The sequence below is a fragment of the Bufo bufo genome, chromosome 3, assembly GCF_905171765.1.
Source record: "Bufo bufo chromosome 3, aBufBuf1.1, whole genome shotgun sequence".
Lineage (NCBI taxonomy): Eukaryota > Metazoa > Chordata > Amphibia > Anura > Bufonidae > Bufo > Bufo bufo.
In genome coordinates, this window is record NC_053391.1 from 397,201,004 (window position 1) to 397,214,734 (window position 13,731).

Below are 13,731 nucleotides of genomic sequence, written 5' to 3' on the forward strand. Positions count from 1 at the left end.
CCTGCTGACTGCAATCTCTTAGACCTACTAAGCGATCCTGGCCGGGGGGGTATTGTCACGGGCTTCTTGAGTTTAACCTGTGGACAACCCCCCAGTGAAGTGAGTGAACAATTAAATTGTTGTTGCGGACCGCAACACCATATGATTATTTCTATTCACTCCTCATAGCTATATTCTATCATAACCGAATACTGTTTGTATTTAATCATTATGATTAATTTTTATCTTCTATCTTAAATAGCCACTTCACTGGAATTTTATTTGTGTACTCAGTATTTTATTTGGGGCGTGGCTTTTTACTACTAGAGGAATATATACGCTGATATACATATCCTCCCCTTTTTTTGATCTATTCTGATAGTAAGCATAAACAGGTGTACATCAGTGTAGCCCAGAATTTTCCTTTAAATACCCATGGAATTGAATGCATGTGGGTATACTATGTGCAGTATCTTTTTAATTTCATGATTCCTTGTCATAGGCTTAGTATTTCTTCATTTGCATATAATTACTTCCCTTTGCTGCAGTAGAAATGTAATTTATGGTTCATGCAGACTTATGTATTCACCCAGCCCATTTATATTCTATTAACTAGCAGAAGGACACGACTTTGCATGGGTATATTTCATCTATTTAATTTTTGTGTGTGTGTGTCGTTAAAAGATGTCAACAGTATCCAATATAACAGTGACATCTACAGTACCCCGCCCCTTTAACAGCGACCTCCACAGAGGCCTGCCCCCTTGACGGTAACATCCACAGCATCCTCCCCTTTAACAGTGACCTCCACAGCATCCCAACCCCTTATCAGTAACCTCCACAGCAGCCCGTCCCTTTAACAGTGACCTTGACAGCATCCCGCCCCTTTAACAGTGACGTCCATAGCGGCCGCCCCTTAGTGACCTCCACAATACCCCATCTTCTTAACAGTGATTTCCACAACACCCCGTCCCCTTAACAGTGGCCTCTACAGCAATCTGCCCGTTAACATTGACCTCTATAGCGGATCGTCCACTTAACTGTGACCTCCACAGCAGCCTGCACCTGGCCAGAGGTCCGGTTTTAGGCCGAACAGTCTGGCTTTCAGACTCCCTGTTCTCCGTCCGGCGCAGGGCCTGGACAGGGATGTTCTTTTGAACAGCTCACTCTCAGACAGCAGCACGGTGCTGTCTGAGTGTGAGCTGCAGGGAGAAAGTCACCCTCCCTCCCACCCCTGCAGTTGACATAAGTTGATTTTTATCTTCATTTTTTCAGTCCCCGTTGGCTAGCAGGAGGCGTGGCTTAGCTGGACCTGGGGGCTCCCTCTTCTGAGTGGCCACCCTACCTTCCCCCTGAACTGTGACCTCCACAGCACTCCGCTCCCTTAACAATGTCATCCACAGTGCCCTGCCCCTTTAAAGCTGACCTGCAGCAGTGAAGAAAAATGGCTCGGTTGTTATGGAAACCTGGTGTAAAACTGTGTGTATGTGGAGAATATGGACCTGCGAGCTTCTATTGGCTGATAAGGGACGTGTCCGTGTGTATTGCAGTTGGGATATGAAGCGAAAGACCTGCTGGCTTCTATTGGCTAATGTAGGTCATGTGATGTGCCATATTTTCATTTTTTTAGGAAAATCTCAGTACATGCTAGAGAGCTGAGATCCAGTCTAAAACCTTCCCGGACACCTAATGTACCTGTGTGCCAAATTTCGTGATTGTAAATGCGACTATGTGGATTCCTTTAGCGGACATACACACACATACATACACTCAGCTTTATATATTAGATATTCTAAATGTTATTCTTGCTTTATTGACAGAGCGAAGGAAGCTGAGCTGTTAGAGCAGGAGTTACAGAAAGCCAGGGAAGCTGAACGGATCGCAAAGCAAAGGCTTCTAGAACATGGCACTATTTGCCAACCTGTAAGTAGACATAATGATGTTCAACTGGGCATGAATGGGGTTTTGTAGAGTCCTAATAGTAGGAGTGGATTAAGAAATCAATAAAATGTGCCAAGATAATTAGCTCAGTGGTTAGCACTGGGGTTCTGGGTTCAAATCTGACTAAGGGCTCGTTCACACAAACGTTTTTTTGCGTTCCGTATGCAGGCCGTTTTTTGAGTTCTGCACAAAAACTGAATGTACTCCGTATGCATTCTGTTTCAGTATTTCCGTTTCGTTCAAAGATAGAACATGTCCTATTATTGCCCGCAAAGCACATTCCATGCTTCCATTCAAGTCAATGGGTCCGCAAAAAAAAGGAACACATACGGAATGTACTCCGTATGTCTTCCATATCCGTTCCGTTTTTGCGTAACATCTATTGAAAATTTTATGCCCAGCCCAATTTTTACTATGTAATTACTGTATATGCCATACGGAAAAACGGAACGGAACCGGAAACACTACGGAAACAAAAAACAGATCTGTAAAAAACGGCATTCAAAACGCTGAAAAAGCCATACGGTCGTGTGTACAAGCCCTAAGGGCAAAGTATGCATGGAGTTTGTATGGTCTCTGCCTGACTGCACATCAAAGCCATACTTATAGGGAATCTAGGTTGTGAGCCCTAATGTGACCAGGAGCAATGCCAATGTCTGTAAAGTGCTGTGGAACATGTTGGTGCTATATAAGTAAGATAAATAAATGTGCTACTTGCATATATGATTTAGGCCTCATGCACACGACTGTTGTGTGTTTTGCGGTCCGCAAATTGCGGATCCGCAAAACACGGATGGCGTCCGTGTGCGTTCCACAATTTGCGGAATGGCACAGACAGCCATTGATATAACTGCCTATTCTTGTACACAAAACGGACAAGAATAGGACAGATTATATTTTTTTTGCGGACCACTGAACAGAGCAACGGATGCGGACAGCACACAGAGTGCTGTCCACATCTTTTGTGGCCCCATTGAAGTGAATGGGTCCGCATCCAAGCCGCAAAAACTGCGGCTCGGATGCGGACCAAAACAACGGTCATGTGCATGAGGCCTTAATAAGATTGTTTCTGCTACCATACCCTATCCCGGGGTACTCAACTAGTTTTAATAAAGATCTGCTTGTGGTAAAAGCTGCAACGGTAAAGATGTCATCTTTAGGCTCCATTCACACGTCCGCAAATGGGTCCGCATCCGTTCCGCAATTTTTCGGAACGGGTGCGGACCCATTCATTTTCTATGGGGACGGAATGGATGTGAACAGCACACAGTGTGCTGTCAGCATCCGCATTTGCGGAGCGCGGCCCCGATCTTCAGGTCCGCAGCTCCGCAAAAGATAGAACATGTCCTATTCTTGTCCGCAGCTTGCGGACAAGAATAGGCATTTCTATAGGGTGCCGGGCGGGTGTGTTGCGGATCCGCAATTTGCAGGTCCGCAACACACCACGGACATGTGAATGGAGCCTTAAAAAGAGATTTATTATTTGCTTATGGGACCATACTCCTAAAACAGTCACTGTACTTTCACACAAAAACAGGACGGGATCCGTTATGCAGCCCATAGAATTCTATTATGACGGAATGAATAACGGAATGCCTCTAAAGGCATTCTGTCATGCATTCCATCATAGAATTGCGTTATGATCTGTGGTAACGGAAAGGAATCCATAACGCAATTCTGCTTTTACCACCAAACGAGGCGCAAACAAATTTCAAAATATGAAATTGGCTCATCTCTAGTTATAATGTTAAAATTAATCATTTCTCTTATTTTAGATACCAACAAAAGGTCTTCCACAGGATACTTCAGAAAATGGTTATGACAATAAGATGGTCCGACGAGATGTAGATACTGAATACAAGAGGTTATCACTGGAAATAGAAAGGGAGAGGTATGCCCTCTGTATAGCCCTGACCTATGCAATTGTATGGTATACAGCTGTATACATTGTCTATTAGGCCTCTTTCACACAGGCGTTGCGGGAAAATGTGCGGGTGCGTTGCGGGAACACCCGCGATTTTTCCGCGCAAGTGCAAAACATTGAAATGCGTTTTGCACTCGCGTGAGAAAAATCGCGCGTGTTTGGTACCCAAACCCGAACTTCTTCACAGAAGTTCGGGCTTGGGATCGGTGTTCTGTAAATAGTATTATTTTCCCTTATAACATGGTTATAAGGGAAAATAATAGCATTCTGAATACAGAATGCATAGTAAAACAGCGCTGGAGGGGTTAAAAAAAATAAATAAATCATTTAACTCACCTTAATCCACTTGCTCGCGTAGCCGGCATCTCCGTCTGTCTCTTTTACTGTATAGGACCTGTGGTGAGCATTAACTATAGTTCAAGGACCTGGGATGACGTCACTCTGGTCATCACATGGTACGTCACATGATCTTTTACCATGGTGAATCACCATGGTAAAAGATCATGTGACGTACCATGTGATGACCGGAGTGACGTCATCCTAGGTCCTTGAACTATACTTAATGCTCACCACATAATAATGATCGGGTCTCCATCCCGATCGTCTCCTAGCAACCATGCGTGAAAATCGCACCGCATCCGCACTTGCTTGCGGATGCTTGCGATTTTCACGCAACCCCATTCATTTCTATGGGGCCTGCCTTACGTGAAAAACGCACAAAGAGGAGCATGCTGCGATTTTCACGCAACGCAAAAGTGATGCGTGAAAATCACTGCTCGTGTGCACAGCCCCATAGAAATGAATGGGTCGGTATTCAGTGCGAGTGCAATGCGTTCACCTCCCGCATCGCATCCGCGCGGAATACTCGCTCGTGTGAAAGGGGCCTTATATTGCTGCATATAATTATTGGTTTTTGAAGTTTCTACACACATTTCTCCTACTTCTAATGGGCTTTTCGTCACCATCGTGTAAATAATCAGGCTACTTAGATAGGACTTTACTATGGGGCACGTGCAGCCCAGAATTAGACATTATAATGAAGTGTATTGGAGCAGAAGCATGAAGATACTTGATATAATGAGCCGATCAGAACTCATTTAAAGGGCCTTATCATCAGCCAATGCAAACTGAAAAGGAGATGCGTTATCATTAGTATGATTGTTTATCTGCATCCACGCTGTCAGCAGCACCTTGTTTACTCGGGGCAATGTGATGTTGACTAGCGAGCATTTTTATGCCCACATAAAAGATCCAGTCAGCCAACAAATGGGCTTTTGCTCGATAGTAGGCAGATCAATTGGGTATTTAATGGGCTCAAGGGTGAGAACAAAGGACAGGTAATAACCAATGGCCGCTAGAACATCCTGTTTATCAACCTTTGATAAATATGCTTACATTGAGAGAACATATGATATTTACTTATACAGTGCTGCCCATAATTATTCATACCCCTGGCAAATTTTGACTTAAAGTTACTTTTATTCAACCAGCAAGTAATTTTTTGATGGGCAATGACATAGGTGTCTCCCAAAAGATAATAAGACGATGTATAAGAGGCATTATTGCGGAAAAAAACATTTCTCAGCTTTTATTTACATCTGAGCAAAAAGTGTCCAGTCCAAAATTATTCATACCCTTCTCAATAATCAATAGAAAAGCCCTTAATGGCTATTACAGCAATCAAACGCGTCCTATAATTGCAGACCAGCTTTTTGCATGTCTCCACAGGTATTTTTGCCCATTCATCTTTAGCAATTAGCTCCAAATCTTTCAGGTTGGAGGGTCTTCTTGCCATCACCCTGATCTTTAGCTCCCTCCACAGATTCTCAATTGGATTCAAGTCTGGACTCTGGCTGGGCCACTCCAAAACGTTAATGTTGTTGTCTGCTAACCATTTCTTCACCACTTTTGCTGTGTGTTTTGGGTCATTGTCATGCTGAAATGTCCACTGGTGCACAAGGCCAAGTTTCTCTGCAGACTGCCTGATGTTGACGTTGAGAATCCTCATGTATTGCTCTTTTTTCATGGTGTCGTTTACTGTGATTAGGTTCCCTGGTCCATTGGCTGAAAAACACCCCCCAAAGCATTAGGTTCCCACCACCATGTTTGACAGTGGGGATGGTATTCTTTGGGTTGAAGGCTTCTCCTTTTTTTACGCCAAATGAAGGAAACATCATTGTGACCAAACAATAAAAATTTTGTTTCATCTGAACATAACACAGAAGACCAGAAGTCTTCTTCTTTGTCCAGATGGTCTTTTGCAAGGGCCAAGCGAGCTTTTGTGTGCCTGGTCTGCATCCGTGGAACCCCGCAGTGTGTAGTGTCCGTTGGATTGTCTGCCTTGAGACATTGCCACCAGCAGAGCCCAGATTCACCAGGATGGCCTTGGTGGTGATCCTTGGATTCTTTTTCACCTCTCTAACTATCCTCCTAGCCAGGTGTCACTTTTGGCTTCCGACCACGTCCTCTGAGATTTTCCACAGTGCCGAACATCTTGTATTTTTTGCTCAAATGTAAATAAAAGCTGAGAAATGTTTTTTTCCCCACATCGTCTTATTATCTTTTGGGAGACACCTATGTCATTTCACGTCCAAAAATTACTTGCTGGTTGAATAAAAGTAACTTTAAGTCAAAATTTGCCAGGGGTCAGAATAATTATGGGCAGCACTGTATGACCATTTCTGAAATTTCCTAAAATTGCATAAAGTAATCGAAGGAAGAATCGAAGTTGAAAATAAAATAGGTCACTCCAGACAGGAAATAAAGGTCCCTATACAAATTACACTATCGTTGGGTGAGCCTGCTGTTTTTGTGGGACCAGCAGACAATCTAAAGCAGGCATCCTCAAACTGCGGCCCTCCAGCTGTTGTAAAACTACAACTCCCACAAAGCCCTGCTGTAGGCTGATACCTGTAGGCTGTTCGGGCATAGTGGGAGTTGTAGTTCTGCAACAGCTGGAGGGCCGCAGTTTGAGGATGCCCGATCTAAAGTGTACGGGAAGCTCTTGACTCTCCTCCGACAGATGTTGTTCACCTGGGAGATAAGCCACCATCAGAGGTTTCTGGCAGAAGCTTTCTCCTCTATCGCCATTAAAAAACAAATGAACCTAGTTTGCATGTGTATGGGGGAGTCGAGGGAGAGATAGCTGTCGACCAACTAAACGTCCGGTTGATACCTATTGAAGGTGTATAGTCAACTTTATATCAAGCCATGAAATTTATTTAATCTGGAGAAATTGTCTGGAGGTCAAGAAGCTCTTTGAAATGTTTGACTTTTTCCAACCTACATAACCAAGTGAACTATGTTGATGCTTTGTGCAGAATGGACTACATTGAAAAGAGTAAACGGCTTGAAAATCAGCTAAATGAACTCAAATTAGAAATTCAGACCTTGAAACAGGAGGACCGGCATATGAATACTCCCTGCCTTTGGAATGGCAATCTAAGATCCAAATATAATTTACATGGAAGTGTAAGTTCATCTCATAGTGGTCCAGAAATTGACACAATTACACCACCATTAGGGCAAGCTCACATTGATGGTGTGCCCTAAATGTTTTGCCCATCAATGTTTTAGATTCTTTTCATATCTTGAATGGTCTTCTCTTTCAAGCATACCTTCCTGACGCAGGGATACCAGTGGGAACCAGCAAGTCCTTTCTCCATTTCTCCAGTTAGCCCTATTCATAGTTGTATGGAGCCAGAACGGATACCCTATAGTGCTCCTGTCCGCATGGTACACACATTACCGAGCAACATTAATGGAAGCGAAAGAAAACAGCATGCCAGGAAGGTAACGGCTACATTTCCTTTGTCATCAGCACCTGTATACCTGGGAACCATTATAAGCTATTAGTGCAAGAGAGTAATAAATGATTTCTTCTATCATTATAGGGAGAGAAATGCAATTTAGACATCATATATATTTAAGGATTCCTAGCACAAGGAATATTTCTAGATTGGTAAGTATCTCATTCCTGTTTTTTTCCTTTTAGTCTGACAATACCATACTTAAAGGGAGTTTGTCACCTACCTGACCGGTTTCAAACAGGTGACATTGTTCAGTGGGGCACAAAGACATGACACAGATGTTACCCGTGGTTAGTTCTTCTGATGCTTCAAATCGCCCAAAAAGTCGTTTTTATCATATGCTAATGAGCTGTCGCAAGTGCCCAGGGGCGGAGAGTTTTCTGAAAGTGCCCAAGTTCCTCCGCCTCACTCGCGCCTAACTCCGCCCCTCAGTAAGCTCAGGCCAGCCCTGTGGCATCATATTTCCCTATAGGCTGTTCGGACATCACTGCCGGGCCCGGGCATGCACACTGTTCTGCCCACTGTGGTTAGAGGCACAGAGATATGCAGTGCGCATGCGCCAATTTCACGCCAGTAACTGGTGCATGCGCACTCCATATCTCTGTCCCTCTGCCCACAGTGGGCAAAACACTGCGCATGCCCGGGCCCGGCAGTGATGCGCGAACAGCCTACAGGGAAATATGCTGTCACAGAGCCACAGGGCTGGCTTGAGCTTACTGAGGGGAGGAATTAGGCACGAGTGAGGCGGAGGAACTTGGGCACTTTCAGAAAACTCTCCGCCCCTGGGCACTTGCGACAGCTCATTAGCATATGATAAAAACGACTTTTTGGGCGATTTGAAGCATCAGAAGAACTAACCACGGGTAACATCTGTGTCATGTCTTTGTGCCCCACTGAACAATGTCACCTGTTTGAAACCGGTCAGGTAGGTGACAGACTCCCTTTAAGAACGTTTAATGTAAATTCAGGGTGTCAACACCCAGCAGCCTAGGATCCACAGGCAACACCACCTTTCTGTACTTTGCCATGGATCCACACCAGAAAACAAAAACCTGCATGACTTCCATGAGAATTTTCCTTTGGATTGGCAGTAGATTTCACACTATGAATGGCAAAGGGTGAAATCTGCAGCGCAACACAACTGCATAAATGTACATTTAAAATCTATACTGCAATTCAATTTTAGATTTCTGGTGCACCATGTGTACTGCACGCAGATCTTGCACTGATTTTGTGGAGTGTAGGTCAGATTTAAACCTTATCCACATTGTTGCTACAGTAAAATACTGTGCTTTAAGACTTGGGGTCAGTGATCATCGCACAAATCAGTTTGGTGTTTTTTGAGATTCCCGTAAAAAACAAAACAAAACAAAAAACTACAATTTGCATTGTCTTTGGCCAGCCATAGGCATCCTGGGAGCATCATGCTGCCACCCAAATTATAATCTGTCATTGGAGCTTTACATGTACGAAGTAAGCTGCTTCTTTGGACAATTTTAGATTTCTGGTGCACCATGTGTACTGCACAAGACCCTAAATAAGTTCATGCCATCAGCTGTATAACTAACTCAGAAAACAGAGCTGGAAGCACGGGTCTGTTCTCTGTGTCGTGAATGTACCTGGTTATTGCAGCTGATAATTGGGAGCTGAGCTGCAGTAACCCAGCACAGCTAAGACACAGAATGCAGATATGGCTTCGTTTTCTGTGTCAATTCCAGTGCCAGGGGCTACTCCAAACAGATGAACGATGGGGTGCTGGGTGTTGGAACCCCCTCCTCCGTGATCAATATGTATAACCTGGAACACCCCTTTAATAATTTCAATGTTGAGAAAATTATCTTTGCCCTTTAGGATGTCATGATTTAGATTAAAGTAAACCAATAATAAATTGCTTAATATTTCTCTTATTTTTCAGCCTAATTGCAAGCGAAACACCACTTTTTGGTTGAGTTGGTGTGTTGCTAGGCCTCAGGTGAGCTCTTCTGGAAGAATCGGTAATTTGGAGCAAAATGTGGAGTGGTACGAACACTGACCACATAAAACGACTGTAAATGTGCCCTCTGATAATGTATATAGTGTAAATAATGTCATTTTATACTATTCTTGTGGGCAAAATCCTAGATGATCAGAAGACTAAACATGAAGAGCAACTGCACAACATCCATCTGGAGGATGAAGATTACATCAATACTGTATCTTGGTGTCCAATTGCATAAAGCAAACAAGACTGTAAAGACTATACAGACTCCTTCAAATAAGTCTGACAACTCCTTTAAAAGGAATCTGACAACATGATCTAGAATTATCATCTGGAGTAATACATGAGTAGTGCTGCAGATAAGGAGTCTAGATCACTATTTTTTTTATTTTCCTACTGCCCCCAGTTCCCCTGCTGTCAGTGCTCAGAGCCACATTGAAATACACCGTTGGGACCGCCATGCATGTGCCACCACAGCAGGCCGGGCCGTGCATTTCAGCACAGCTGGGAGATCTGGCACCGGGGGACCAGGGAGCAGTAGGAAACAGAGATCTGGACTCCTTATCAGCAGTACTACCCATGTAATACTGCAAGTAAGCAAAAGAAAGAAGAAACACAGCCGACACTACTAAGCAGTACGGTGCAGATGGCTTGCTCTCAGCGACCATGCAAAAAAATCGAGTGGTGCTCTGCCTAAGTAGCTAAATGTCATCAACAGTAGAAGAAAAAAAGAGAAAAAAGGCGGCACTCACCGAATCTTCATTAAATCGTAGCTTTATTCGGTTAGAAACATAGCGGGTGCGGGTCACAGAAGGAAAGGCAACAGCCGTTTCGTGCAACAATCGCGCTTTGTCGAGCCTGTTTCTAACCAAATAAAGCTACGATTTAATGAAGATTCGGTGAGTGCCGCCTTTTTTCTTCTACCGTTGATAATACTGCAAGTAATTGTCCAAGACAGTGGCAACAGATTCACTTTAAGATGCAACTGCCCATGTGATCAATGCAAAAGCATAATAAACGACCAATTTAAAGTAAGGGTTTAATATGGTCATTGCACACATTGTGGAACAGATATATCTATTCTTCACAGCATAAAAAAATAAAGCCAGAGGGTCTGGCAAACTGTCACAGGTGGAATCTGCCCTATTTAGACCTCTTTCACACTACCGTTTTTTTTCCCCGTTTTGCGGGCCGTTTTTTGCGTTCCGTATAAGGTCCAGATACGGAACTATTCATTTCAATGGTTCCGCAAAAAAAGGGAATGTACTCCGTATGCATTCCGTTTCCATATCTCCGTTCCGTTGAAAGATAGAACATGTCCTATTAGGGTCCATTCACACGTCCGTGTGTGTTTTGCGGATCCACAAATCCGTGGATCCGCAAAACACTGACATCGGTGATGTGCGTTCCGCATTTTGCGGACCGCACATCGCCGGCATTCTCATAGAAAATGCCTTTTCTTGTCCGCAATTGCGGACAAGAATAGGACATGTTCTATTTTTTTCGGGATCGGAATTGCAGACCCGGAAGTGCAGTTCTGCAATTCCGGATCCGGGCAGCACATCGTGCTGCCCCACAGAAATCAATGGGTCCGCAATTCCGTTCCAATTGCAGACGTGTGAATGGACCCTTATTGCCCGCAAATCACGTTCTGTGGCTCCATTCAAGTCAATGGGCCCGCAAAAAACAACGGAACACATACGGAAATGCATCCGTATGTCTTCCGTATCCGTTCCGTTTTTGCGGAACCATCTATTGAAAATGTTATGCCCAGCCCAATTTTTTCTATGTAATTACTGTATACGCCATACGGAAAAACAGACCGCAAAACACTATTTCATGGGGCTATCTATCTATAAATAGATATACACATGTGACAAACCCAGATTTAATTAGATGGCTATCTTGAAGACAGGCAGGCATCGGGGACAGCGCATGCGCGATTCAGTTACAGGATCGCGCTCGAGTCCAACGGCGCATGCGCCGCCTGTACAAGCGCGGTCCCGGCGACTGAGCCGGGTGTCAATTAGACTGCATAGAGGCGGGGTTAGGGCAGGGGAGTTACAGCCTGGAGTGAGGGAAGGGCTACCCCCTTGACTTCTAACGTGACTTGTGGAGCTGGAGAAGAGTACTTTAGAAGGCGATTTTTTCATGCATATACATGGCAGAAAAGCGGGACAAGACTGTGTGATAACACAATGAGGATGATCTATAAGGTACTTTTGATAGTTTAAGTGAAATGCAGGTGAAAGGTTCGCTTTAATACAAATGTAACGTATTTAAACATCACAGGGATTTTTTTGACTAACAAGGTATCACACAATTCGGGCCATACAACAAGATCCGAACAATTTATCGCAGTGCCGGATGATACTGGGCCCCTGCAGATGGTCTAATATAACTTCATGCCATTATTGGTTGGCTAACTTTATGAAAAAAATTTGAGCCAGAGTTTTGGCACAAAATGTTCCATCCTAAGCCACGCCTCTTTTCTCCTGAAGCCAGGCCCCTTTCCCACTAACCCCTCGGCAGACAGGCGTGGAGGATTATCGTTTTTGGCTTACTTGCTTTATAAATGCATCTAAAATGAGAGGTGTCAAAAATGCACCATAATTTGGAATGACGGTGTGCCGTTAGCTGATCTTTAGCAATGGTGTGATGCCTCAGTAACATGCCCTCTCAGGTGCTGCCAGACTGCCATGAAATTCAGGAATATTTCACCAGTGTTTTGTTGGGGGTGATGCAAACAGTCTATAGAAAAGTCTACACCACTACAAAGAAAGTAGTGTTTGTATATTGTTTTATACTTTCCTATTGACCAACATGTAACATCTGGCTGTGGCTTTTTGTTGCTATGGAAAAAAAAACCAAAAAAAAATACAAAGAAAAAAAGCCTACGTGAGCAACTGCCCTATGGGTGGTGCACCCACAGCATTTTGTGGCAGTTTTTTTGAGCCAAAGGCAGATGTGGACTTCTACTTCTTACTGATGGAGCCACTTCTGGCTTTGGCTCACAAACGGCCAGAAACAGCTGTGAGCGACACCGTCCTAGGCAAAGGAAAGTTTCTACCACCAAGAATTTGTTCTGAAAACGGAGAATGCACATAAAAAGGTGCAATAAAGAGGACAGCTAAAAAATAAATCAATCTACAGATCCCAGAAGTTATTGAGGGTACTGTTATTTCACTATTCACTGTAATTGGACTTCTATAATATGGTCTTTTACTCATGTTCATTTGAAAATTATGTCCACCAACGTAGGTTTTTAATATTGAGCAGTGGAAGATAATCTATTCTAGAACGGACTCAAGAAAACAAATAAGATGGTGACCATTACTGCCCCACTCATAGGAAACCAGTCACCAGTTTTATGTTGTCCTGTCCGAGAGCTGCAAAAACCAGTGACAGTCATGTTGGTAAAATCTGCACCAGGTAGCTCCAGCGCGACCTGAGCAGTGGAGTCCTCCGAATACAAATGAGTGCTAGAGAGTCCTGATATTCATGAGCTCCAGGCTCTCTCCACCCCTGCTCACTGCAACAGGAAGAGGAACGGGGAGCTCCAGAATATCAGGACTCACTAGCATGTGATCTGTGCTGAGCAGACTCCAGAGTATGCTTCACGCTGCTTAATGTAGATTTTAGAAAAAGAGTGCGTCAGTTTTAAGCAAGTGATCCAGCATTTTACTCAGGGTATCTGTCATCAGTTTATATTGCCCTCAGATAAAGTATCATAAAACTGGTGACAGAATCCCTTAAAGGACAACAGCAAATCTCAGAAAAGTTGCGCAACAAAACACATTTGTGCAACTTGGCGGATCCGTTCTGACACACAATGTAAGTCAATGGGGACGGATCCGTTTTCTCTGACACAATCTGGCACAATAGAAAACGGATCCGTCCTCTATTGACTTTCAATGGTGTTCCAGACGGATCCGTCTTGGCCATGTTAAGGATAATACAAACAGATCTGTTCTGAACGGATGCATGCGGTTATAATATGAACGGATCTGTTCATGACGAATCGGCACAAAACGCGAGTGTGAAAGTAGCCTAAGCCGCATACTGCACGTGACACCCATTGGTCTATGGTGGTATGCGAC

The 13,731-nt window shown here is 43.8% G+C and overlaps 1 protein-coding gene across 1 annotated transcript in view; it reads left to right on the forward strand.

The window, feature by feature from the left end:
- Positions 1-9,690, forward strand: part of LOC120995540 (merlin-like) — a 74,831-nt gene extending 65,141 nt beyond the window's left edge. Inside the window, exons 14-19 of the mRNA XM_040424813.1 lie at positions 1,800-1,902; positions 3,696-3,811; positions 7,165-7,315; positions 7,457-7,636; positions 7,738-7,805; positions 9,569-9,690. Of these exons, the coding sequence (XP_040280747.1) occupies positions 1,800-1,902; positions 3,696-3,811; positions 7,165-7,315; positions 7,457-7,636; positions 7,738-7,773 (586 nt within the window). The 3' untranslated portion in view covers positions 7,774-7,805; positions 9,569-9,690. The remainder of the gene's footprint in view (positions 1-1,799; positions 1,903-3,695; positions 3,812-7,164; positions 7,316-7,456; positions 7,637-7,737; positions 7,806-9,568) is intronic.
- Positions 9,691-13,731: the final 4,041 nt, after the last annotated feature.